At 43.6% G+C, this 26646-nt stretch overlaps 1 protein-coding gene and 1 long non-coding RNA gene across 4 annotated transcripts in view; one reads left to right on the plus strand and one right to left on the minus strand.

Annotated features, from left to right (window-relative positions):
* Positions 1-6460: 6460 nt before the first annotated feature.
* Positions 6461-26438, minus strand: LOC132526822 (uncharacterized). Of its 2 annotated transcripts, XR_009542704.1 has the most exons (5): positions 24944-26438; positions 22095-22138; positions 20765-20857; positions 20463-20612; positions 6461-6816 (listed from the first exon to the last, which is right to left on the minus strand). It is a non-coding gene; the product is annotated as an uncharacterized LOC132526822 (long non-coding RNA). The 2 variants fall into 2 exon arrangements; XR_009542703.1 differs by lacking the exon at positions 24944-26438 and having other exon boundaries at positions 22095-23072.
* LHFPL4 (LHFPL tetraspan subfamily member 4) overlaps positions 24712-26646 on the plus strand; it is a 28837-nt gene continuing 26902 nt past the window's right edge. For both annotated transcript variants that reach the window (XM_060161292.1, XM_060161291.1), the window contains exon 1: positions 24712-25122. In XM_060161292.1, the coding sequence (XP_060017275.1) occupies positions 24717-25122 (406 nt within the window). In that variant the 5' untranslated portion in view covers positions 24712-24716. The remainder of the gene's footprint in view (positions 25123-26646) is intronic.

Consider the following 26646-nt stretch of genomic DNA (forward strand, 5'->3'; position numbering starts at 1 on the left):
AAAGTTAAACATCACTTCTTATTTGGCAATGTTTTCTTTGTAATTTAACATATCAAATAAGCCTAATTAGCTTCACATTTCTCTTTTTTATAAGGAGAGAGAACAAATATACTAGGGGCCCTTTGGAAAATCCCAAAGTTGGCCACAGGTCAAAAAAAACTTCATTTAGAATTTGATTTTGGGGGGTTCCCTGGTGGCGCAGTGGTTAAGAATCCACCTGCCAATGAAGGGGACACAGGTTTGAGCCCTGGTCCCACATGCTGCGGAGCAAGTAAGCCCGTGAGCCACAACTACTGAGCCTGCGCTCTAAAGCCCATGAGTCACAACTACTGAGCCACGTGTCACAACTGCTGAAGCCCACATGCCTAGAGCCCGTGCTCTGCCACAAAGAGAAGCCAACGCAATGCAAAGCCCGCGCACCACAAAGAAGAGTAGCCCCTGCTCACAGCAACTAGAGAAAGCCTGCACGCGGCAACGAAGACCCAACACAGCCAAAAATAGATAAATAAAATTTTAAAAAATTGGATATATTAAAAAAAGAAAGAATTTGATTTGGGGGAAGTTTGTCAAAAATTCCATTTAAGGGACTTCCCTGGTGGCCCAGTGGGTAGGTAAGACTCTGCGCTCCCAATGCAGGCGGCCCGGGTTTGATCCCTGGTCAGGGAACTAGATCTCGCATGCATGCCACAACTAAGAGCCTGCGTGCAGCAACTAAGACCCAGAACAGCCAAAATAAATAAATAAGTAAATAAATATTTTTTAAAAATATCCATTTAACCAAAGTGACAAGTAAAGACTTCAAAGGCAAGTACAGAAGGTTATATAGTTGTAAAAACCCCAAACCCTTAGCTTTTTTAAGATTCAGGGTTTTCTATTCGCAGATTAAATGTCTTTAAAAATATGACTAGGCTTTTGAGAAAAAAATAAAACTGAAAATCTTGAAAACCTCGACATATCAGAAGTGTTTATTTTTTGGAATTGTTACCGAGTCCAACCTCGCTCTGCTCACCGCACAACAGGGCAATGAATCGCAGATGAGGTGTTGAGGCAGGGAATACGACTTTATCAGGAAAGCCGGCAGATGGAGAAGATGGCAGACTAGTGTCTCTGAGAAATCATCTTATCAGGGTTTGGATGCCAGTTTCTTTTATAGAATCAGAGAGGGAGAGGCGGAGAGGAAGTAAAGTAAAAGGGCCATCAGTCTTGCAAAACATCTCCTGGAATGACCAGCCTCAGTGAGAGGATTTTTTTTTTTTTTTCTTGCAGCCATTCACAGGTGGGCAGGGTTCCCTGAGGCAGGCCATTTTGTATGATTGTAATAACAAAAGCAACGCAAAGGAAAGGTTAAAGAAACAGATCCAACATGGAGTCCAATTTAGCTCTTCCCTGTTACAATTTCCCACTGTCAATGTCCATTCTACAATCTTGTGGAAAAAGGGGTGACAAAGTTCTAACTGCTCGGTCAGATGGATCTTTCTGGGAGTGTCCGCAATCAGTGTCAGTGTTCCAGATGCTGAGATTTGTCTTTTGTTCCGCTTTGGAAGTGTCTACTTGACACCTGTAGACTTACAAATATTCACAACCTAAAAGTTGAGAGTTGTCAGGAATTTTGAGGGCTTCAAGCCCAGGAGGCTGCATCTCAAGTTAAGAAAATTCAGCATTTTTCTATGTATGGGAAGATGCTAGACTCTGGGCTCACTGAAATAATTTCTTTGATATGCACCACAGCCCAGATGGGGCCTGTATCCTGTATTTTCACATCCTGCGTTTCCTCCGGGCTCACCATAGGGAGTGGCTGCAGTCTGATGGCTGCTAGATGGCAGGTATTCTTCTTCTTCCTGAGTTTCCTCAGTGTTCACTGGCTCACACTGGGGGGCTGCAATCGCTGATGATTGATCCTCTCCTCTTGGTCAGGAATTTGACCAATATTTGGGAGACATTTCACGATCAAATTTTGTCCCATGGTGCTGGGAGGCTCATCCCAGATCAGGCGAAAATTCTTGATATGCCACTCCAGGTGCTAATTTTTGTATTAGGCCCTATTGATAATTAAAGATTCTCTGGATCCTCTGTCTAATTATGATCCAGGAGACATTTTCCCTTGTTGCTTCTTCCCATACCTAGAATCACATTATTAAAATTATTTTTATGGTATAAAAGTGATCTATTTCCTTAAGATGTTTAGCCATAGACGTTTTGTTGGCGGCCTGGTTACACACTGGGTACTGCAAGAGACAACAATCTTATAAAATAGGATATAAGTAACAGCTAGTAACATTGACAAAGACATACTGCAGCAGGAAGACACAAAGCACAAACAATTTGGAAATAAGGAACAAATTAAAACAATGATTAGCATAATATCAAGTCCATAGGAGAACCAGCTGGAGACAACAAATTCTGTCAGGATCAGGTAGAGAGAAAAAGATAAATGTTTTATCTTTGTTTAAAAAGGCATACTTTATCAACTTGTTGTAGGTCATAGCATAAGGTTATAGCATAAAAGTTTTTTCCTAAAAACAAAGATTAAAGTCAATATATTTCCTAAAGGCACAAAGTTATAAATCATATTTACCAGTTCACTCAGTCCCATGTAATTAATTCCCATTGATCTGGATGATATAATCATGTTTCCCATTAGTTTTGTCATTTGTTACCCAGTCCAGTGATATTATCTAAAGGCTATAAGAAACTTATATTTGTTCAAAAGTTCCTTTTTATCAGCCTTCTTGAAAAATCTTCATTTTGTAAAAGCATCAGGACAAAAAACAAAATAGCATGGTTAAAAATTTGAGTACAATGCAATTAGCAGGATTCTTGGATATAACATTTTAGAATAACTAGTATTATGATTGTTAACATATCAGGACATACCAGATGTTAGGGATTCCATATAAATTTTGGAATATCTATATAAATGACATTTATCCATACACTATAATCTAAGGTTCATCTCCAATCACTTTACGATGTTTCTGAAGTAACTTAACATACCAAATAAACTTAGTTTGACATCTCTCTCTGAGATATCTCAGAGATGTTCTTTCGAAGTATCCAGAGTCAGCTGGAGGCTAAAAAGCTTTAGTCAGATTTGGATATTTGGGAAGTTTGTTAAAAATATCAAAAAGGTTTTACAACACAACAGGATGTAGGTCACTGTGAAACAGTGCCTATTCATTTAACCAAGTCACAAAATGATGAAACAAAAACAAATACGGAGCACCTAAGGGCACAGAAACTCATTTAATCTGTTATCAAAAGGAGCAGTCTAACAGAGAGGGAGATCAAATTTCAGTCTTGTATTAGCTTACTTAACGAAATCCATTTACTTATTTAACTTCAATCTAAATTCAGTTAATCCTGACCATGTACAAAACTTTCTTAGTAAAATGTAATTCCATTCCTCATACCTTCTTAACTGAAAACACACATTCTACCATACTGAAATGTTTTATTATTTTCAGTAGCTTTAATTCTATATTTAAATTAGAATCTCCGACTCTTAAAAACCTTAATTTTTAGGGACAATCAAGAGGCAAGTAATACTTACCAAATCTGGAGAAACTATTTTAGATGATTTTTAGAACATAATTATTCTTAGAGTTTACCTAAAAGCTCTTATCTCATTTATATTTACTTTAAAGTTTCATCATATCAAGTTATTTTTCTTGCTGACAAATTTGCAACAGATATAACAAGATTTCATTTAGCTTCTATTAAACCTAGGTGCAGTGAAAGTACTATACTTAATGTTGATGGCTCCAAAGACATGTCTATATTAATTAGAGCAACAAACTTAAACATTAATACCAGGTATTAATTTAATACTAAATATTTCCTGGTTCACGTGAAACTGAAACTCATTTACCTTAATTTCTCTTGTATTTATAATTGTTTGGTTTGTAAGGGCTTACGTTTCTTTAAGCCAATTAAATAAGGCTCATTTACAGATTAACCTCAGCAATGTTATCCAAGACAAAAACACATACAAACATACAAACAGAGAGACATCATAGTTCTCATTTCAAAATTTCAGCCCTGAGTCAGGTACAGTAGTGTAAAACCCATCAGTTTACAAAAGAGGTTGGATTAAAGTTGGCTTTCTGGCAAATGGAACAAATCAAGCTCATTTGTCTAGATGGCTAAACCCTTTCTACTAATATTTATAGTAAACAAGTCAAGTTCTAAATTACTGTACCCTCTTTTACAAAATTTGCATTTTAAAAAGATGGCAGAGATAAGGTTTTCTGAGAAGACCAGATAGGAAATTTGTATCTCAAAGGTACAGCAAGTTTCTCCTAGGATGACTTTGTTTCCCTTTTGTTTAATATTTACAAGTCTCTTAAGATTACTCATATTTATTAGAAAATCAATCAACTTGTTCCCCACGGTCAATGTTACCGGGGACTCCTGTGGGGAAATCAGGGTCTGATGCCTCAAGTCCAAGGGATTCCCCTGGCCTCTTACAGGATATTGGGGCAAGGGAAATTGCTCTGCTGCAGAAGTGCCTCCCAGTCCAAATTGGGTGCCCTGTAGGGTCTTAGATGGTGATACTAAACCAGGTCTCCGTGCCCCGGGTGTTACCACAGAAACTTCTATTTGATTCCAATGGGTAGGGGAAACAGGAGGCAGTGAATATGTTGGCAGCATGGGGGTGGGGACATTTGGAACAACTGCCAGTGTAGCCTGCTCGGTCACTGGGGGAGCTGGGTAGGCTGGGGTGGGGGCTAAGTTTTGAAATAACATGTCCCCACTCTCATTTTCTCCCTCTCCCCCTTGGGTTTCCTTTCAGATCACGGCACTATAAGGTGGCAGTCCTATGACTCCTTTTCCTCCTGATGCAATAGCATAAATGCTCCTACATATGGAATCTCATCTCTTTTCCCTGCTCTTTTGCAGAACATTTCGAACTGCGAGATTATATAATAATTGAGTGAGCCATTCAGGGGCCATCGTTCTCTGATCCTAACATATATTGGGTTCATACCCTATTACAGTAGTATATCATGTCTCTTAGTCATAGGCTCCCGGCTATGTTTTGCCCATTTATCTAATATATGCCCCAAAGGGTTTTCCTTCGGGATAGGTGAAGTATTTCCCATTTTTATCAGTTTGACTACACCAAAACACAAAAGACACAGACAAATTCCAACACAAAAGGCACAAATTCTAGCATCAATGCACACAAAACCAAAACAAAACCAAGAGCAAAACCAATGAACTAGTTCCCAGATCAGGTAGACTTACCCTACAAAACCAACGAACTAGTTCCCAGTGAACCCACTCCCAGAATCAGGTAGAGTCCAACAACAATTCCCCCCTCCAACAGTGAACCCCAACCAGACTGGCTTGTCCTGTAAAGGAAAAGCCCAGATCGAGGGGGAATATGTTCCCAGCATGCACACCAGAGGAACTTAACCTTCAGAATTGAATGGAGTCTGTTGACTCGTAGCCCCAAATGGAACTGAAGTTCCCCAGATTGGAACTGAAGTTCCCAGATGGAACCGTCATTCCCCAAATTGAAGTCTGTCGGTTCTTTGCTTCAGCTGCCAAGCACTGGGGTAGCCGGTGCCGCTTCAGGGAACTTTGAAGGGAAGATCCTCGGGACAAATGGTCCTGGCAGCTGCTAGGGCCTTGCCCCAATATTCCCTGACCGGGCCGGCTAGCCACGAGCTGCAAGGCTCCTGGCTGGCTCGCCAAATTTGTTACCGAGTCCAAGCTTTCTCTGCTTGCCACATGACAGGCCAACGAATCGGAGATGAGGTGCTGAGGCAAGGAATACGACTTTATTCGGAAAGAAGGCAGACTGAAAAGATGGCAGACTAGTGTCTCTGAAAAACCATCTTATCTGGGTCTGGATGCCAGTTTCTGTTACAGAATCAGAGAGGCAGAGGCAGTGAGGAAGTAAAGTAAAAAGGCAGAATAGAGAGGGAGAGGCAGTGTGGAAGTAAAGTAGAAGGGCCATCAGTCTTGTGAAACATCTCCTGGAATGACCAGCCTTGGTGAGGGGATGTGCTAGTTTCTTTTTTCTTGCAGCCATTCACAGGTGGGCAGGGTTCCCTGAGGCAGGCCATTATGTATGATTATAATAAAGAAAGCAATGAAGAGCAAAGGTTAAAGTCAAAGAAACAGATCCAACATGGAGTCCAATTTAACTCTTCCCTGTTACAGAATGACATATAATTTTAGAGTTCTTTCTCTTCATCAAAAGCATAATCTAAAGTAATTGGTCTCTAATGCCTGTCATTCTTCAATATTTTTTCAGTGTTGTTAAAAATTTTCAGATTTAAGGATGATAACTCTAGTGACTAAAATGTTATAATCTAAGTGCACATTGCATAAATAAAGCTTAGCATTTGGCAATAAGTTAAATTTTTTGTACATTTGGGGAAAGGGGTGGATAGTGTAAATAATTTTCAATTATGACATGGAACAGGATGATGACTTTTTTGTGGTTTGATAAAGAAAATTTAGGTTTTATTTTAATAACTTCATTGAACTGTCAAGCAAATAGGAAAAATGAAAAAGCCCTCTTGTAGCTGATAAGACAGTGCTGGTTTGGTTCAATCAACAGTAGGCTCCATGTCTGATTTTATTTGAGCTCAATGAACAAAAATTTTCATTAAATGGGCTTCCCTGGTGGCGCAGTGGTTGGGAGTCCACCTGCCGGTGCAGGGGACGCGGGTTCGTGCCCCGGTCTGGGAGGATCCCGCATGCCGCAGAGTGGCTGGGCCCGTGGGCCATGGCCGCTGGTCCTGCGCGTCTGAAGCCTGTGCTCTGCAGCAGGAGGGGCCGTGGCGGTGAGAGGCCCGTGTACTACAAAAAAAAAAAAAAATTCATTAAAAAAAAAGATTCAGGATTTTCTTAAGTAATCAAAAACCTGATAAAGGTAACATGAAGTACAGTAAATTATTTTGATAAGACACAAAATCTTCACTTTCCAGGCAGATTACTCAAAAGGAACCTTTTCTCACCAAAAAACACATCCTACATTCCTTACATAGAGAAGTTTCCTGTATTATTTCTAGTAGTTTTAATTATATACATGTTTTAGAATTCTTAACCCTTAGAATCCTTAATGCCTATTTAAAACTAAGAAGTAAGCAATCTGTTACACTAGTATTTTGTGGATTGGTAAATTTATAAATACATTTCATAATTTCTGGAAGTATATATATATATTTTTTGGTAGTATGCGGGCCTCTCACTGTTGTGGCCTCTCCCGTTGCAGAGCACAGGCTCCGGACGTGCAGGCTCAGCGGCCGTGGCTCACGGGCCCAGCCACTCCAGGCATGTGGGATCTTCCCGGACAGGGGCATGAACTAATGTCCCCTACATTGGCAGGCGGACTATCAACCACTGCACCACCAGGGAAGCCCCTGTCATATTTTAGATTCCACATATAAATGATATCATATGGGGACTTCCCTGGTGGCGCAGTGGTTAAGAATGCACCTGCCAATGCAGGGGACACGGGTTCGAGCCCTGGTCCAGGAAGATCCCAAATGCTGCAGGGCAACTAAGCCCATGTGCCACAACTACTGAGCCTGTGTGCCACAACTACTGAAGTCTGCGCACCTAGAGCCTGTGCTCTGCAACAAGAGAAGTCACCTCAGTGAGAAGCCTGCACACTGCCGCCAAGAATAGCCCCCGCTCGCCGCAACTAGAGAAAGTCCGCATGCAGCAAAGAAGACCCAAAGCAGCCAAAAATAAATAAATATAATAAATAAATTTATATATAAAAAAAGATACCATGGACATTTTAAAAAAATGATATCATATGTTATTTGTCTTTCTCCTTCTGACTTACTTCACTTAGTATGATAATCTCTAGTTGCATCTATGTTGCTGCAAATGGCATTATTTCATTCTTTTTTATGCCTGAGTAGTATTACATTGTATATATATTCCATTGCATATATGTACCACATCTTCTTTATCCATTCATCTGTTGATGGACATTTAGGTTGTTTCTGTGTCTTGGCTATCGTGAATAGTGCTGTTATAAACATACGGGTGCATGTATCTTTTTGAATTATAGTTTTGTCAGGATATATGCCCAGGAGTGGGATTGCTAGATCATATGATAATTCTATTTTCAGTTTTCTTTTTTTCCCCCCTTTTTTTGGCTGTGCCGCACAGCATGAAGGATCTTAGTTCCCTGACTAGGGATGGAACCTGTCTGTGTCCCCTGCAGTGGAAGCATGGAGTCTTAATCACTGGACCACCAGGGAAGTCCCATATTTTTAGTTTCCTGAGGAACCTCCATACTGTTTTCCACAGTGGCTGCACCAACGTACATTCCCACCAACAGTATAGGAGGAGAACGCTACCACTTTCAATGATTTGTTAATCAATCAACTAATTAACCAAGTTTATATGGAGTGCTACTATGTGCCAGGCACCAGGCAAGGCCTGGGAGTGAGTGGTGGATCCTTGAGCTTTGCTATTCATCATCTTGCAGGGAAGGCAGAGGGTAAACAGCAATCCAGTGGGTGGAATGCCGAGGAAGAGCAATTTAGATGCTTTGGCAAAATTTGCTCTTCTGGAATCTCATCTGCAGAAAATCTGAACCAGGAGGCTGAGTTCCCAGTTGACATCTCTCCCAGGACAGCTGCCTGAATCAGAGAAGGAATTAACTCTCCAGCCAGACTAATATATGCCCTCTATTTAATACTGCTAAATGGTGGGACTTCCCTGGTGGTCCAGTGGTTAAGAATCCACCTTCCAATGCAGGGGACACAGGTTCAATCCCTGGTCGGGGAACTAAAATCCCACATACTATGGGGCAACTAAGCCTGCACACTGCAACTACTGAGCCCCTGCGTCACAACTAGAGAGGAGCCCACGTGCCACCACGAAGAGCCTGAGCACCACAACTGAGAGCTGATACAGCCAAAATAAGTAAATATATTTGTTTAAATTGCCAAATGGTATCCCCAGAAAGATTCTGGGTAGAGTTTCATTATTGCTAATCAAGGGCCTGTCTGGTGGATTATTTAATAACAAGCCCCACTCAAGACTTCTGACTTCAAGATGGATTTTTTTTGGCCCAGTTGAAGCCCAGGAAATTACATTTCTGATTGTTGAGTCTATCCTTACAAATAACTGGGATGAATCCCCAAAGAAAAGTGCATGGACTTTGGAGTCAGGCAGACCAGACTGTGCTGGGTTTCCAGGCTGTGTAACCTTGAGCAAGGCACTTTTTTTTTTTTTCCCAGCTGTGCTGCACAGGATCTTAGTTCCTAGACCAGGGATTGAACCCGGGCTGGCAGTGAATGGACAGCCAGGGAATGCCCGAGCAAGGCACTTGTGTTCTCTAAGTCTCAGTTTCCTCATCTGTAAAGTGGGGACACTGGCATCTTTGTCATCGGTCATCAAAAGGATTAAAGGCAATACATATTATACAGACCCAACACATGACAGTCAAGAACAAACGTTTTCTTTGTTTTTTCCTTGTTGCACAAAATGACATTCAAATCAGTTGGGCTTTCTAAATAGGTTGGATTTCTTCCTAGAGAGAATGGCAGGGAGGTTAGTCAATATGGCTGGGATTCTTTTTCTTTTTATTAGTAAACTAAATTTTATTTTTGGGATTCTTTTAGTTGTATAGCTCTTTGGTCCTTTTAAATTTTTTTTCCAAACCAGGATGATATTTGACACTTCAGAAAAAAATCCAACGTTGGCTGTTTATAGGAATAAGAATTATCCTTCATAGGAATGTAGAAAAGACGTTCAGAGAAGAGAAGCAGTGTGAAGTCAAGCCAAGCCCTGGGAACTCATCATAACACATTCACTGGAAATGTCCATCTTATCCATAATTAAACTATAGCTGTTAAGTTTATACTGCAAGTGAGAAAAATAACTATTTTGACTCTGCAATCTTTCTTTAAGATAAATTATCACTTTTTTCATAAGGTATCAGCTATAAGGAAGCGTAATGAAGTTTTGATTTTTTGGAAAAGAAGTTAGTGATCTGGAAGTTTCAACTCACTTGAGTTAAAGACTGACTCCCCTCACAGGTCAAGGTGTACACCACGGTCTGCAGCAGGGGTGCACCTGTGTAAAATGGCTGGGATTCTTGGGACAGAGTTTTAAAAAGTAAATTAGTCCTATTGTATTCTAATTATAAAAGTAATACTGAATTTCAGCCTATATGGTAGACTGAGTTGGTAACAAACTATCTTTTCTCCCGGTCTACACTCCTAAAACTGTTTGGAAATGTTGCCTACCAAAAAACCATTTCCAACTCCAACTTATCCTTTCTTCACCATGGGAAGAGCCCACTTACCACTACAGAGAGTGGAAAACGCTCACATACATTTTTCCAGCCTCTCTTGTGGATATAGGCAGGTTACTGAGTCCTGGCCATTGGGAACTGAGGGAAAGTTTGCAAAGGGACTCTGGAGAAATTGTCCTCCCTAATATAAAGAGAGGCATGAGAGGAAAAGCCCCCTTCCTTTACTCTGGGCATGGCCATGTCTGCTGCTGCCATCTTGTGACCATAATAAAGAATATTACAGATGGAATGCAGAGAGGAAAGATGGAAAGTTCTTGGTTCCTTGCTGTCATTGTTGAGTCACAAAGTTAAGTTGAGAATCCTTAATCTTTGCTACAACCATTCATCACTGAGTATTATGTTAGCTATAAATTTCTCATATATGGCGTTTATTATGTTGAGGTATGTTCCTTCTATACCAAATCAGTTGAGAGATTTCATCATGAAAGGATGTTGAATTTTGTCAAATGTTTTTTCTGCATGTATTGACATACTTATATGGTTTTTATCTTTCATTCCATTAATATGGTGTATTATATTTATTGGTTTGCATATGTTGAGCCCTCTTTGCATCCCAGAGACAAATACCACTTGATCATGATGTATGATCCTTCTAATGAACTGTTGAATTCAGTTTGCTAGTATTTTGCTGAGAATATTTGCATCTGTATTCATCAGGGATATTGGTCTGTAATTTTCTTTTCTTGGAGTATCCTGATCTAGCTTTGGTATCAGGGTAATGCTGTCCTCATAAAATGAGTTTGGTAGTATTCCCTCCCTTTCAACTTTTTGGAAGAGTTTGAAAAGGATGGGCATTGGTTCTTCCCTAAATGTTTGGTAGAATTTACCCATAAAGGCACCTGTTCCTGGGTTTTTCTTTGTTGGGACATTTTTGAATACTTATTCAATCTCCTTACTATCGGTCTGTTCAGATTTTCTATTTCTTCATCATTCAGTCTTGGCAGGTTGTATGTTTCTAGGAATTTATCCATTCTTAATTTTTTAAAAAAAAATATTTATTTATTTGGTTGCACCAGATCTTAGTTGCAGCAGGCAAGCTCCTTAGTTGCGGCTTGTGGGCTCTTTAGTTGCAGCACGCGAGCTCCTTAGCTGTGGCATGCGAACTCTTAGTTGCAGCACACATGTAGGATCTAGTTTCCTGACCAGGGATCGAACCCCGGCCCCCTGCATTGGGAGCGTGGAGTCTTACCCACTGGATCACCAGGGAAATCCCTATGCACAAGTTTCTGTGTGTATATACGCTTTCATTTCTCTTAGGAAGACCTTGAGCTTGGAACACATGGAGAGCACTCACTTGCCCCCAAATTAAGTTAAACTATGTATGTTTAGGGTATGTAAAGCTCCAGATGGTCAGGTTAGAACAAACGTGGGAATGTGTTTCTATGGCATCTGCTAGTCTTTGGGAGTTTCCCAGGAGCAATCACCTCTGCTTTTTATAGTCTTCCTATGTCTCAGATTTGAGGTCGTAACCCAGTCACTGTTCTCCTTCGTGAGGAGTGTAATTGCTGGGTCATATGATAATACTATGTTTAACATTTTGAGAAACTTCCAAATTTCTTTCCATTTTGTATTCTTTTTTCTTTGGCCACGCTGCACGGCTTGCGGAATCTTAGTTCCCCAACTAAAGATGGAACCCATGCCCCCTGCAGTGAAACTGCGGAGTCCTAACTGCCGTACCGCCAGGGAATTCCCTCCAGTTTGTACTCCTACTATCCATGTATGAGGGTTCCAATTTCTCCATCCTCATCAACACTTATTTTCTGTCTTTTTTTTTTTTTTTCGGTACGCGGGCCTCTCACTGTTGTGGCCTCTCCCGTTGCGGAGCACAGGCTCCGGACGCACAGGCTCAGCGGCCATGGCTCACGGGCCCAGCCGCTCCGCGGCATGTGGGATCTTCCCGGACCCGGGGCACGAACCCGTGTCCCCTGCATCGGCAGGCAGACTCTCAACCACTGCGCCACCAGGGAAGCCCTATTATCTGTCTTTTTAATTTTAGCTACCCTAGTCGTTGTGAAGAGGTATCTCAATGTGATTCAATTGATTTCTGACAAAGGTGCAAAGGTTATTCAAAGGAGAAAAGAGTCTTTTCAACAAGTAGGGCCAGAACAATTGGATGTACATATGCAAAAGATGAACCTCACCCTAACCTCTCATCATAAAGAAAAATTAACTCAAAATGGATGATAGACTTATATGTAAAGATTAAAACTATACAACTTCTGAAAGGAAACTTAGAGGAAAATTTTTATTACCTAGATCAAGCACAAATTTCTTAGATATTATATAAAAAATATAATCCATAAAATAAAAATTGATAAATTGGCCTTCATCAAAATTAAGAACTTTTGCTCTTCAAAAGATACTATTAAGAGAATGAAAAGATAAGCTACAAATTAGGAGAAAATATTCACAAAACACATATCTAACAAAGGATTTGTATCCATAATATATAATGAACTCTGAAAATTTTATAATGAGATAACCAACAGCCCAACAGAAAATGGGCAGAAGATTTGAACAGACACTTCACTAGTTAAGCAAATAAGCACATGAGAAGATGCCCAACATCATTAGTCATTAGGGAAATGTAAATTAAAAGCCACTCAAATGGCTCAAATTAAAAAAAAAGTACCAAGTTCTAGTGCAGATGAGGAAAAACTAGAACACTTATACATAGCTGGTGGGAATGCAATGTGGTACAGCCACTCTGGAAAACTGTTTGTCATTTTCTTATAAAGTTAAATATATACTTATCATATGACTCAACAATCTCACTCCTAGGTATTTACCTTAGAGAAGTGACAACTTATATTCATACAAAAACCTATACATGAATGTTTAGAGTAGCCTTATTTATAATTTTCAAAATGTGGAAACAATCCAAATGGCCCTCAATTGGTGAACAGATAGATAAACTGCGGTTCATCTATACAATGGATCCCTACGTAGCAACTAAAAGAAACCAGCTACTGATACACCCAACAAAATGGTTGAATTGCAAATGTATGATGCCAACTTAAACAAGTTAGACTGAAAACGGTACATACTGCATGATTCCATTTATGTGACATTGTTGAAAAGGCAAAACCCACAGGGAAAGAAAACAAACAAGTGGTGGGAGTTTGGGATTGATATATACACACTATTATATTTAAAATAGATAACCAACAAGGACCTACTGTATAGCACAGGGAACCCTACTCAATATTCTGTAGTAACCTAAATGGGAAAAGAATTTGAAAAAGAATATATACATACATACATACATACATACATACATAATATATATATATATATATATATATATATATATATATATATATATATATATATAACTGAATCACTTTGCTGGGCACCTGAAACTAACACAACATTGTAAATCAACTATAGTCCAATATAAAATAAAAATTAAAAATAAAAACAAGAAAACAAACAAGTGGTTGTCCAGGGTTTAGGTTGGGGTAAGGAGCCTACATCAGAGGGAAAATAGGGAATTTTGGGGAGTGATGGATCTGTTCTGTATTTTAATTGTGGCAGTGGTCACACAGAACTCTATGTGTCTGTCAATACTGAAGTGAATGAATCTTATTGTATCTAAATTATACCTCTGGCCTTGCCTGAATTTCTTGTCTGGCCTCTGATCAATCTCTATTGATTGAGGAAGGCCAAGAACCCTGGTCAGTATCACATGGAGTGAGATATCCAGACCCCCAGTGATGGACAGCTGCCCAGTCTATCCAGTTTCCACATATGAGCTGCAATGAAACTAAACTAGATGGCACATTCTTTACCCTTCACTGTAAACATCTTCAGTCTGTTCTAAAGCGCTGCAGCTCCGGGATACTCGAGTCTCCTGGGTGGCATTCGCTAATACCCACCCACTGTGGGGTACAGCACACCAAGGTACGTTGCTCCATGTCAGACCACTATGCACTTTTCCAGGCCACCCTGGTCACTGTCTGTGGAGAAGGCATCTTACCAGCAAGCCCGGATATGACGGTTCCCCACCACTGCTCATGTAGTCAAGAGTTGGGAATGTTCTAGAATTGCTTAATTAGGAAAGTTCCTTTCACACTCCAGTGGTGATTTTTGATTGAACCCAGCATGAGTTTTAATCCTCTGGCAATTCTTTCTGGATGAGCCTATGCTTTAAAAGATCTATGTTGGGGCTTCCCTGGTGGCGCAGTGGTTGAGAGTCCGCCTGCCGATGCAGGGAACACGGGTTCGTGCCCCAGTCCAGGAAGATCCCACATGCCGCGGAGCGGCTGGGCCCGTGAGCCATGGCTGCTGAGCCTGCGCGTCCGGAGTCTGTGCTCCACGGCAGGAGAGGCCGCAACAGTAAGAGGCCCGCGTACTACAAAAAAAAAAAAAAAAAAAAAAAAAAGTAGGGGTAACCAATAAAGGGTAGAAATAAAATACAGGCATCTCTTGCTTAACATCAGTAATCTGTGTTAGAAATCAGATGTTCTGTGTGAAAACACAGACCAGAAGGAAGTGTAGTTCCCATTATTTTAAACGGGAAAAATTATAATGCATGATGTGTCAACACCAAACCTCAAACAATTTCCTAAAACATAAATAAAATACAGTGAAACACCTGTACACAAGCAACAGTCTATTGTATTAAGATTTAATATGATTAACCAGCAGTAGCAGCGGCACTTACATCTGTCCCAAGGTCTGGGCGAGGGGAAAACTAGGCAGCCCTGTACCGCAGGCCCTCACACTTTCTTTCTTTCTTGAAGAAACACAAAACCCTTGAGATTCATGTACTGTATGACGGAGAAAAAAAAAGTACCTAATGTTCCCCCCCAAAAAGATAGTATATTTTGTACTTTGTAAAGTGTTCATTAAAATGGAAGAAAAAAAATGAAAAAACAAAAGATTTAATATGATTAAAACCACTGCTTCCTTCAAACAGTGTAGTACCAACATAAAGATAGACATACAGACCAACAGAACAGACTATAGACTAGAGAGCCTAGGAATAAAGCCGCACATATATGGTCAGTTGATTTTCAACAAGGATGCCAAAATCCATTCAATGAGGGAAAAGACAGTCTTCTCAATAAATGGTACTGGGACAACTGGATAGCCACATGCAAAAGATTGAAGTTGCACCCTTACGTTACACCATGTACAAAAATTAACTCAAATAGATTAAAGACCTAAACATAAGAGCTAAAACTATAAAAATGTTAGAAAAAAACACAGGGGAAAAGCTTTACGCCATTGTATTTGGCAATAATTTCTTGGATATGACACAAAAGCACAGGCAACAAAGAAAAAATTGACAAATCTGACTTCAACAAAATTTACAACATTTGTGCATCAAAGGACACTAACAAGAGAGTGAAAAGACAACCCACTGAATGGGAGAAAATATTTACAAATCATATATCTCATAAGAGATTAATATTCTGAGAATATAAAGAACTCCTACAACTCAACAACAAACAAGCAACCCAATCCAAAAATGAAGAAAGGCTGTGAATAGACATTTCTCCAAAGAAGATGTACGAACATCAATAAGTCCATGAAAAGATGTTTAACATCCCTAGTCATTAGGGAAATGCAAATTAAAACCACAATGAAATACTACTTCAGAGCAAGTAAGATGACAATTAAAACAAAACAGAAAATAACAAGTGTTGGCAAGGATGTGGAGAAATTAGGACGCTTGGCACTGCTGGTGGGAATGCAAAATCGTGCAGCTGCTGTGGAAAACAGTTTGGTGGTTTCTCAAGAAGTTAAACATAGGATTACCATATGATCTAGCAATTTCAGTTCTAGGTTTATAGCCAAAAGAATTGAAAGCAGGGACTCAAATGGTTATTTGTACACCAACGTTCATAGCAGTGTTATTCCCAATAGTCAAAAGGTAGAAACAACACAAATGTCCATCAACAGATAAGTGGATAGACAAAATATATTATATACATAAAATGAAATCGTAACTTTAAAAAAGAATACAGTTTTGATACATGCTACAACATAGATGAACCTGGGAAACATTATGTTAAGGAAAATAAGCCAGACACAAAAGGACAAATATTGTATGATTCCACTTGGATAAGGTGCCTAGAATAGGCCAATTCATAGACAGAAAGTAGAACAGAGGTTACCAGGGGCTGGGGGACACAGAGGAAATAGGGAGTTATTGTTTAATAGGTACAGAGTTTGTTTGAGATGATGAAAAAGTTCTGAAAATGGAAGAGGTGATGGTTGCACATTGTGATTGTACTTGATGCCACTGAATGTACACTGAAAAATGGTTAAAAGAGTAAGTTTTGTTATGTATATTTTACTACACACAAGAAGCAAAACCAGAAACCACTGCTTCCTAACCACCAAACAAATGATGCTGCTGTTAGCAAACGAGAGCCTTGTGTGTAACAGCCCGATACCATGATACTTCCCTTAGCACCAACATCTCAGATGCACACCCATTTTGTTGATGTGGAGGCACAATTTACAAAGAACACTTCATTCTGATATTCTACCAATAGTGGCTGGAATATTGCTTGAGCTATTTCCTACACTGAGTTCTGTTTAAAACATTGTGCTGAGTTTTAGGGATGTAAATATAAAATTTTCTTATTTAAATATTGTCCAGAAAATGTTGTGTTGAGAGATAAGAAAGTTGTGTGATGTTCTGGTATTGAAAACCAAGAGGATTCTCGTGGGGAATGTCTCACAAAGTATGAATTACAGACCTTCCAAACTAAGAGAAGCAAAATCAAGAATAAAGAAAACTAAACCATTAAAATAGAAGGCTTAGAAGGAGAAAAAATGCATAGAGAAAGCATAGTAAATGTAAAACACAAAATTAGATGGTAGAAATAAGTTCACATTGATCAATAATCACAATAAATGTAAACAGATCAATGTTTACTTATTATAAGACAGAGACTTTAATATTGGATTTTTTTTATGAAGCTTTTTGATTTTTACAAAAGACACTCCAAAAACATAATGACAGAAAGACTAAAGATAAAAGACTATACTTCAGGAAAATACTAGTCAAAAGAATGCTAGTATGCATCTGTAATAATAACTTCGTCTCAATATATGTAGCAAAAAATCAATAGACTCACAAGGAGAAACTGGTAAATCAGCAATCATAATGGGAGATTTTCCTCCCCAACATTTTCGGGCTTAGTTGCTCCGCGGCATGTGGGATCTTCCTGGACCATGGCTCAAACCTCTGTCCCCTGCATTGGCAGGCAGATTCTTAATCACTGCACCACCAGGGAAGTCCCAATAATGGGAGATTTTAACACACTTCTCAGAAATGCATGGATCAAGCAGACAGAAAAAAAAAAGAGTAATGATCTACAAAATGTGAACAATGCAATGAACAGACTTGAGCTAACAGACATAGAAAGAACTTCCTTCCATTAACAGGGAGAGCATATTCTTTAAAAGCACAGTTATGAAAATGAACCATGTACTAGGCCTCAAAGGGATATTCCACAGACTCCAAAGTATGAATATCCCACAGACCACATTCTCTGACCACAAAGCTAGCAAACCCATCTTGCCATGGCTTGGGAAGATATTGCTTGGGCATGGAGCCAACCATGGATGGGAAAGCAGGGTCCATGGGTAGATGTTGACTCCCAACCCTATCACATGAGCTGCTGGATCCTACTGGAACGTATTCCTGCTTATGCCAGTTTTTATTGGGTCTCTGTCATTTGCAACCCAAGAGTTCTGAATAAAACAGATACTTCCCAGGTGAGACATGGTACAGCTATGAAGGCATCTTGTTACTGAATGAACAAATTCTTCACATGTAAAGTTTGTTTCAAGTACAGAGCCCATTATTTCATCACCCATGAAAGAATACATACTTTTTAACGATGTGCTCTTTATAGATTAAACAACTGAGATTCCAAAAGTTGAATGGGGCTTCCCTGGTGGTGCAGTGGTTGAGAGTCCGCCTGCCGATGCAGGGGACACAGGTTCGTGCCCCGGTCTGGGAAGATCCAACATGTCACGGAGCGGCTAGGCCCGTGAGCCATGGCCGCTGAGCCTGCGCGTCCGGAGCCTGTGCTCCACAACGGGAGAGGCCACAACAGTGAGAGGCCCGCGTACCGCCAAAAGAAAAAAAAAAAAAAAAAAGTTGAATGACTCATTTAATATCACAGCTCCAGCGAGCCCATTCACATGGCTCTGAAAATCTCTGAGGGAACCTCTGTCATTCTAATTCTACTCCATCTGTTTCCTTGTTCCTGCACTAGGCAGTGAGTTCCTCCAGGGCAGAGACCAGGTCTTCCTCATCTTTGTGTCCCCACTGCACAGCAAAGGACCTGTCAAGTAGAAGATGTCACTGACACTTACTAGCCGAGTGGCTGAAGGAATGAATGACTTGATTATCAAGTCAAAGAGCAAGATTTAATGTGTGAGGTTGAGGGAGGAAAGAGAAAGAAATGGCCTTCCTTAGGACTCTTTCAGGGACATGAGACAGAAAACTAATTCAAACCATTGTAAAGAAAAGAGGGGGATTTAAGAAAACCATAGAAAGACAGGCATAACTTTCACCACAGGCTCTTAAAAGTATTAAGAACCTCTTCGGACTTTCCTGATGGTGCAGTGGTTAAGAATCCATCTGCCAATGCAGGGGACACGGGTGCAAGCCCTGGTCCGGGAAGATCCCACATGCCATGGAGCAACTAAGCCCGTGTGCCACAACTACTGAGCCTGCGCTCTAGAGCCCACAAACCACAACTGCTGAGCCCTAGTGCCACAACTACTGAAGCCTGCACACTTAGAGCCCATGCTCAGCAACAAGAGAAGCCACTGCAATGAGAAGCCGGTGCACCGTAACGAAGAATAACTCCCGCTCGCTGCAACTAGAGAAGGCCCGCACACAGCAACGAAGACCCAACGCAGCCATTAAAAAAAAAAAAGAAACTCTTCATCTCTCTGAGGATACGTTGGCCTATTCTCTTGGTCTCTGCCATGGGACGGTGAGCATGTAGCATCCTTACAGCTTATAATCCAAGGAATGAAGAGCTGAGACTTGCACCCAGATGGTCTGATGCCAGTAACCACATGATACGGAAATAAAAAGGAAACCCGGGTGGTTGAGAAGAATTGAATCCACTCTACAGAATAATCTATACGGCATGGTAGTTAAGAATGTGGGCTCTACCTAGGGATAAATACCAGCTGTTTCACTTGCTAGAGGTGTGATTTTGGGGAAGTAATTTTTTTGCTTTTTGGCCATGCCTCGCGGCATGTAGGATCTTACTTCCCCAGCCAGGGATCAAACCTGTGCCCCCTGCAGTGGAAGTGCAGAATCTTAACCACTGGACTGCCAGGGAAGTCCCAGGGGAAGTAATTTAACTTCTGTGTCCTCGTCTGTAAAATGGGCATACCTCATTGTCCTCATGTGTAAAACAGTTCACGTCTGTATTAGTTTGCTAGGGCTACCATTATAAAATACTACAGGCTGCATGGCTTAAACAACAGATATTTATTTTCTCACAGTTCTGGAGGCTAAAAGTCCAAGATCAAGGTGTTAGCAAGTTTGATTTCTTCTGAGGCTCCTCAGAAGGTGGCTCCTTTCTTGCTATGTTCCCCATAGTCATCATCTAGCCTCTGTCCTAATCTCCTCTTAAAAGGACACCAGTGTGGGCTTCCCTGGTGGCGCAGTGGTTGAGAGTCCGCCTGCCGATGCAGGGGACATGGGTTCGTGCCCCGGTCCGGGAAGATCCCACATGCCGCGGAGCGGCTGGGCCCGTGAGCCATGGCCGCTGAGCCTGCGCGTCCGGAGCCTGTGCTCCGCAATGGGAGAGGCCACATGAGAGGCTTGCGTACCGCAAAAAAAAAAAAAAAAAAGGACACCAGTGATACTGGATTAGGGCCCACCCATATCACCTCACTTTACCTTAATCACCTCTTTAAAGGCCCTATCTCCAAATAGTCACATTTTGAGGTATTGGGAGTTAGGACTTGAACATATGAATTTGGGGGTGGGGGAGAGGGATATAATTCAGCCCATAACACTACCTCTTAGGGTTGTTGTAAGATTAAATGAGATAATATATCTAAAGCAAAGATCAGGGGAGCTAGAATGCTGTAAGAGCTTAATAACCGTTCAAGGTAACTGAACATTTACTTTAGGCATAAGGGTATCTGACAAGTCACAAACCTTTCTCTGCTAGGATGTTGGCTGGAAGTGCCCTGGGGGCTTCTCTCATCCAGGTCCAGGATCATCTTTGCCTTATGGTCTAAAGTTCCCAACTTGAGCTCACAACTGTTCTGTTCTGTTCTTCCTGTGGCGAGTTCTCAGACTTCCTTTCTGTAGGAAAGGAAGACTCCCCAAGGTTAGTCTTGAAAACGAGGAGACATTCTGTCCCAGCTACTTATAGCTCTGAGAGTGCCTTTCCAATACCACTGTAATTTCTACTCCTTGGGCAAGCCACTTATTAAAATTTAATGACAATCACTTACATTTATAAAGCCATTTTCAGTTTACAAAGCTCTTTTCCGTGCATTCTCTCTCTTGATCCTCATAACATTTGTAGGAAGGAAGGATGTTTTTCTCTGTTTTATAAATGAAGAAAATGAGGCTGTGAGGAGTAGCATCACTGTCCTAGGTCATACAGTGGCAGAGATGCACCTCAAATTTTTGCCTTTGGGTTCCAATATGTCAGGAGTAGCTCACCCTTTCAGGCATTTTTCTACAATATAAATAATCCAATACACCAGTCCGGGTTGGGGGAGATGTAGGTAAATTATTTGGGACTATTTTGACCGGAAGTGACAAAAACCCAACACAAACTGGCTTCAACAAAAACTGAATTCATTGGTTTACCTAACAGAACAATCCAGAAGCAGGTCTTCAGGCATGGATGGATCCAGGTGCTCAAATTATGTCACCAGGACTGTCTCTTTCCATTTCTTAGCTTCTCTTTGTGTTCACTTTATTCTTAGACAATCTCTCTGCTTGGGGTGTCAAAGATGCCCCCCTGTGGTTGAAGCTGAAGCCCCAGCTCAACAAACTCAGTAAACGGGGAACAATCTCTTTCTCGTAAACTGCAGCAAATGACCTGGATATCATTCTCAACTATTTGGCTTGGCCTATGGGCCCACCCAGACTCAATCGTTGTGTCTAGAACAATGGAATATGTTCATTCTCCAGGCCTGATCATTTGCCCGGTTCTGGAGAGGAGTAGGGTGAGTCTCACCAAATCCAGGGCCTGAGTGAGGGGGAAAGGAGTTTCTTTAAAGACAAAGTACTGATGTCAGAAGTGGTGTGGGTGGCAGGCAGCTCTCTCCAGGGTGTCATCGCTCTGCAGAGCTAGAACAGAGCAACCAATGAGGAGCTGGGGGCCCATCTTAGCAAGAACTCTCAGTTCTTCCCTGGAGAGAGAGTAGTAAGTGGACTTCTGTGATTTTTTTTTCCTGGAGTGCCTAGCTTGGCTCAGCAGGATAGGAAAAAAGACAATAATTCATGGCAGAATAAGGAGAAAAGATGGAACTTCTGGCTCCGGTAACTTATATTCAGAACAGTACCCACACCAGGAGCACCCACAGAAGGAGACTTTGAGGTGCCCTTTGAGGATGACTTCCCTCCCCCCTCTTCTCAGCACCCTCTGTCTCCCCATGAAGCTGTGAGCTCCAGGAGGGCAGGGACCACATCTGTTTTACCCACCATCTTCTCCCAGGGCCTAGCATAGTGCTGTGTTGGCACATTGCAGGGGCCTATCACATATTTATTGGGTGGATGAAAAAAATTAATGAATCAGGTTGATCACTTGAATTGGTAGGATGGACTCACCTCTTTGTACAAGTCAATCCCTCTCTTTGGCCTCTGTTCTCCATCTGTCAAGTGGGAGAAGGTGTAGAATGAGACTCTCTTCACAGCCCCTTCCAGCTCATGCTTCTGGGATCTTAGGGTTCTCAGGAGACTGTCTGGATGCCTCTTCAAGGAACCAGTGGAAGGGGAAACCAAACTGATTGAACATACTGTCTCAGGTGAGATGACTTCACATGGGTCTGTGGTCCCCAAATTGTGGGGGACTGCACATTTTTTTTTTTTTAATTTTGGAAGGAAATAACACTGCCTGTTTCTTATTTTGCCAAATAAAGCCACTGGCGGGGGGGGGGGTGGGACAACTGTCATTAACTGTCATCACTATTTCTTTAAAAAATGGAATTTTTTATACCAGGAAGGTAGGAAGTACATCATCTCAGAAACAAAACAAAACAAAACAAAAAAACAGTCCCTCTACCCCGGGGAAAAAAGACAGGTGGCAACCTCACATGATGATAATTACGTGCGTTTTTTGCACATAGATCTAAATTTCACCAGACTGATCCCTGTGTATGGTCCAGTATTTGGAACCTACTAACAGAGATTATTTTCACCACCTCTCAACACCTGTGAAGTGGGGCTTAATCTGCCCACTTTACAGATGGGGAAATAGAGGTTCAGAGAGCAAGTGCAAGGTCACGGAGACAGTTAAGTAGTAGTCAGAACTTTCTGGATGACCACCCAGATCATCTTGGCAGATCCTAAGCCAAAAGATATTTCACTGCAGGGAAGAAATGACCTGCACTGGCTCCCTTGGAGTGTCCCCTCATTTTCTCGGGCCTAACCGCAAACTGCCTGGACTGGTATGCTCCGTTCTTTAACACACCCTCCTGATGTGTCCACTTCATGCCAGGCACTGGGAGAGTGTAGGGAGAGAAACCAACACGTCCCCAGCCTCCTTTTCTCCTGTTCCCCATACTCACCCCGTGTCCCACTCTCCAGGCCCAGCTCCACACACCGGCGGCCAACGAATCCCCACCGCGGGCGTGGGCCGCTAACAGTTTAGGAGTTTCCCTCTCCCAGAGGTGCTGGCGATTTCCTAGGAGACTCGGGGAACCTTCAACGCCTCCAAGACCCAAAGGACTGGAAGCGTAACGGTGCCACTCGACAGGCACTGTGGTAGGCTGTACCCGAGGTAATTTGGGAGCAAGGGATCAGTTCAAACGCGGTGAACTAACACCCCGTTCTGCCCCTGCAGCGTTCCCATGGGCTTTGCGTGGACCCACAATCGCTCAGCTCCGGCCGGAAGGAGGGGGGTCCCCCATATTAGAAGGCCTTACTGTGGCGGGGGCTTACTGCTCCGGTTGGGGGACCCCAGGGACCGTGCCGACCCCTCTCCGGGACTGGCGGACACCCGAGCTCCCTTTCCTGTTCCGCTCCGCCCCGCACGCCGGCGGCAGGAACGCGCCTCCGTCGGGCCGCGCCGGTGCCCGAGAGCTCGCGCCTCCGCGCGGGAGCGCGCCCCGGGGAGAGCCCGAGCAAGATGGAGGCCGCGCCGAGGCCGCCGCCTGGGCCCGGGAAGCCGCCGCTTGGAGCGCCGAGCCGCGGCGCCTAGGCCGTGGCAGTCCCGGACCCACTGCTCCGGACCGGGCCCAGGTTGGTCTCCCCGCACCCCCTTCCCGCGGCCGCAGCCTCCGCGTGCGTCCGGCCTGGGCGCGCGGCAGCCGCCCCCCACCCCCCATCCCTGGCCCTACCCGGGCCCGGCCGCTCCCCCGCGCCCCGGGGACAGCCCCTGCCCACTGCCCGCCCCTCGCGGCTCGGGCTGCCTGCCGGCGCCTGTCCCTCGTCCCCTTGGCCTGGAAAACCTCTCTCCCTGTAGCCCTGGCCCGCCAAACGTAGGCTCCCCCGAGCCCTGTCTTCTGAGGGACCCTCCCAACCCCCCCGCCCCCTGTTCAGACCCTGCGGCTCCGGCCCCCGATGTCCCTCTAGCCTCATCCTGGTTCCTGCACTTCGCCCTCCCTGTCCCAGCCCCCATATCACCTTCCCAGTCCCCTGGCACTAACCCCTTACATCCCTTTCTTACCCCCTCGTAGAAGCGCCCACCCCCCTCTCCACAGCCCCTTTCTAGACACCCAATACCAGACCTCCTTTTACCCCGAACACCAGCCCCCAGATTCCCTTCCGAGCTCCCTGTAAAACCCCGCTGCTAATTCTCCGCTGCCGGTCTCCAGCCTCCATTCCATCTCCCCACGGTCCCCTCTTACTTCGCCGGTACCAGCCCCCAAGCCCCCTCCCCAACGCCACCGTAACCACTTTCTAGCGCCCCGCCTCCAGCTCTCCTGTGCTCATTCCAGCTCCCTCATCCCAGCCCCCCAACTTTCACATGGCCTCTTCCTATGTCCCCGAATTGGAGATCTTTGCCAGTCTCCCCCTACTCTGACACCTTCCCGATACTCTCATGACCCCCTCCTAGCTCCTCCATACCAGCCCCCAGGTCCCTTCAGCTCCGCCTCAGGCCCCGCCCTCGCGGGTTCCTTGGCTTAGGGTCGCTTCTCGCGTGCGTCCCCAGCTCCCGCCCGGCAGCCCGGCTGTCGGTCCCGGGCCGGCGGCCCCCGCAAGCCGCCGCCGGCCCCGCCCCCGGGCACCATGCTGCCCTCGCAGGAGGCCTCCAAGCTCTACCACGAGCACTACATGCGGAACTCGCGGGCCATCGGTGTGCTATGGGCCATCTTCACCATCTGCTTCGCCATCATCAACGTGGTGGTTTTCATCCAGCCCTACTGGGTGGGCGACAGCGTGAGCACCCCCAAGCCTGGTTACTTCGGCCTCTTCCACTACTGTGTGGGCAGCGGGCTGGCGGGCCGCGAGCTCACCTGCCGCGGCTCGTTCACCGACTTCAGCACTATCCCGTCCGGCGCCTTCAAGGCGGCCGCCTTCTTCGTGCTGCTCTCCATGGTGCTGATCCTCGGCTGCATCACCTGCTTTGCTCTTTTCTTCTTCTGCAACACGGCCACGGTCTACAAGATCTGCGCCTGGATGCAGCTCTTGGCAGGTAGGGGAGGGGCGGGGGTGGGACTTCTAGAACAAACGCTGAGGAAGGGGCTTCTTCCAGGACCCCTTCTTGGAGGAGTCAGAGACAGATTCTGCTCCTCTGTCTAAAGACACACCTCCTTCGCTGACTCTAAGCAGCCAGTGGGGAGGGGATTCTATGAGAGAGACACCTTGGGGCAGAGGGCATAGCCTTAGAACTGGGTCTGTAGGTCTGTGTGCTTGGATGTGGGCAGGTTGCGTTTATTGATGGATGAGCATTATGTCTGAGTTTCTGAGGGTCTCTGAGAAAGAGACCCTTGGCTCTTAAGGGAAATAACTATTTGAATGAGGAGTTACGCCAGGTGTGAGCAATTTCTGTTGCATTGAAAAAAGCATGAGGGACTTCCCAGGTGGTCCAGTGGTTACGATTCTGTGCTTCCAATGCAGGGGGCACGGGTTTGATCCCTGGTAGGGGAACTAAGATCCCTCATGCCACATGGCGTGACCTAAAAAATTAAAAACAAAAAAATGAGATGGGGAATCAAGAGATCTGACAGTGACCTTTAACTTGCTAACGTTTTCAATTTGGATGTTTCACTTTACTTCTCTGAGGCTCAGTTTCCTCATCTGTAAAACAGTGGAGAAGAGTCCAACAACTCATGAAAGAGTAATTTAAAAACTATAAAGTTGGGAAAAGATGGAGGGTGGTGTTAAAAGAAGGCTGTCTGTAGTGTCTGTCCAATGTTTGAAGTGTAGGTGGTTGACAACACCTGGCAACATGGGCCTCTGGAGAGCAGGTCTCCAGCCTCCCACCCCCACCAAGGCAGGAAGGGTTCTGGTGCCATGCCTAGCGGGAATGAGTCTCTGGGACCTTCTGAAATGTTTGGTTAAGACAGACACCTTGCCCTAAAAACCAGAGAAGGGCCTTTTGGGAGTAAGAACTGCTGAGACAGTTTTCCAGGATCCATTAGAGTCCCCCATCACTGCCTACCTTTCAATCAAAGACAGATTTTGAAGATTCAGCAACTTGGGCATTTGCCTAATTGCAGGCAGGGAAGAGAGTTGGGCTGAGGACAGTTGGGCCAGGGGATGGCAGGGATGGAGGAGGAGGACCGATGAAGGCTGGTGAAGGAAAACGTTTAGAGCCTTCCAGGGTTGAGAAAGAGAAGGGAAAATGTGATGATCATGCAGCAGAGGTGGTTTTTCAAAATAAGCACCTCAGGATATTCAACAAGTGTCAGCCCCTTCAAAGAGACCTCCTGAAGAAGCTGTTCTGTCACTTGCTGATGGTTCCACTCCTCAAAACATTGTAGGAAATTGTCTTTGGATTGTGGTGTGTATACTCTTGAACATCGTCCTTGAGGGGAAACCTCTATTTTTTAAAAAATTAAATAATTTATTTATTTTTGGCTGCATTGGGTCTTCGTTGCTGTGCACGGGCTTTCTCTAGTTGCGGTGAGCGGGGGCTACTCTTCGTTGCGGTGCACGGGCTTCTCATTGCGGTGGCTTCTCTTGTTGTGGAGCACGGGCTCTAGGGGCGTGGGCT

This window comes from Lagenorhynchus albirostris, chromosome 10 (genome assembly GCF_949774975.1).
Source record: "Lagenorhynchus albirostris chromosome 10, mLagAlb1.1, whole genome shotgun sequence".
In the NCBI taxonomy this organism is placed as follows: domain Eukaryota; kingdom Metazoa; phylum Chordata; class Mammalia; order Artiodactyla; family Delphinidae; genus Lagenorhynchus; species Lagenorhynchus albirostris.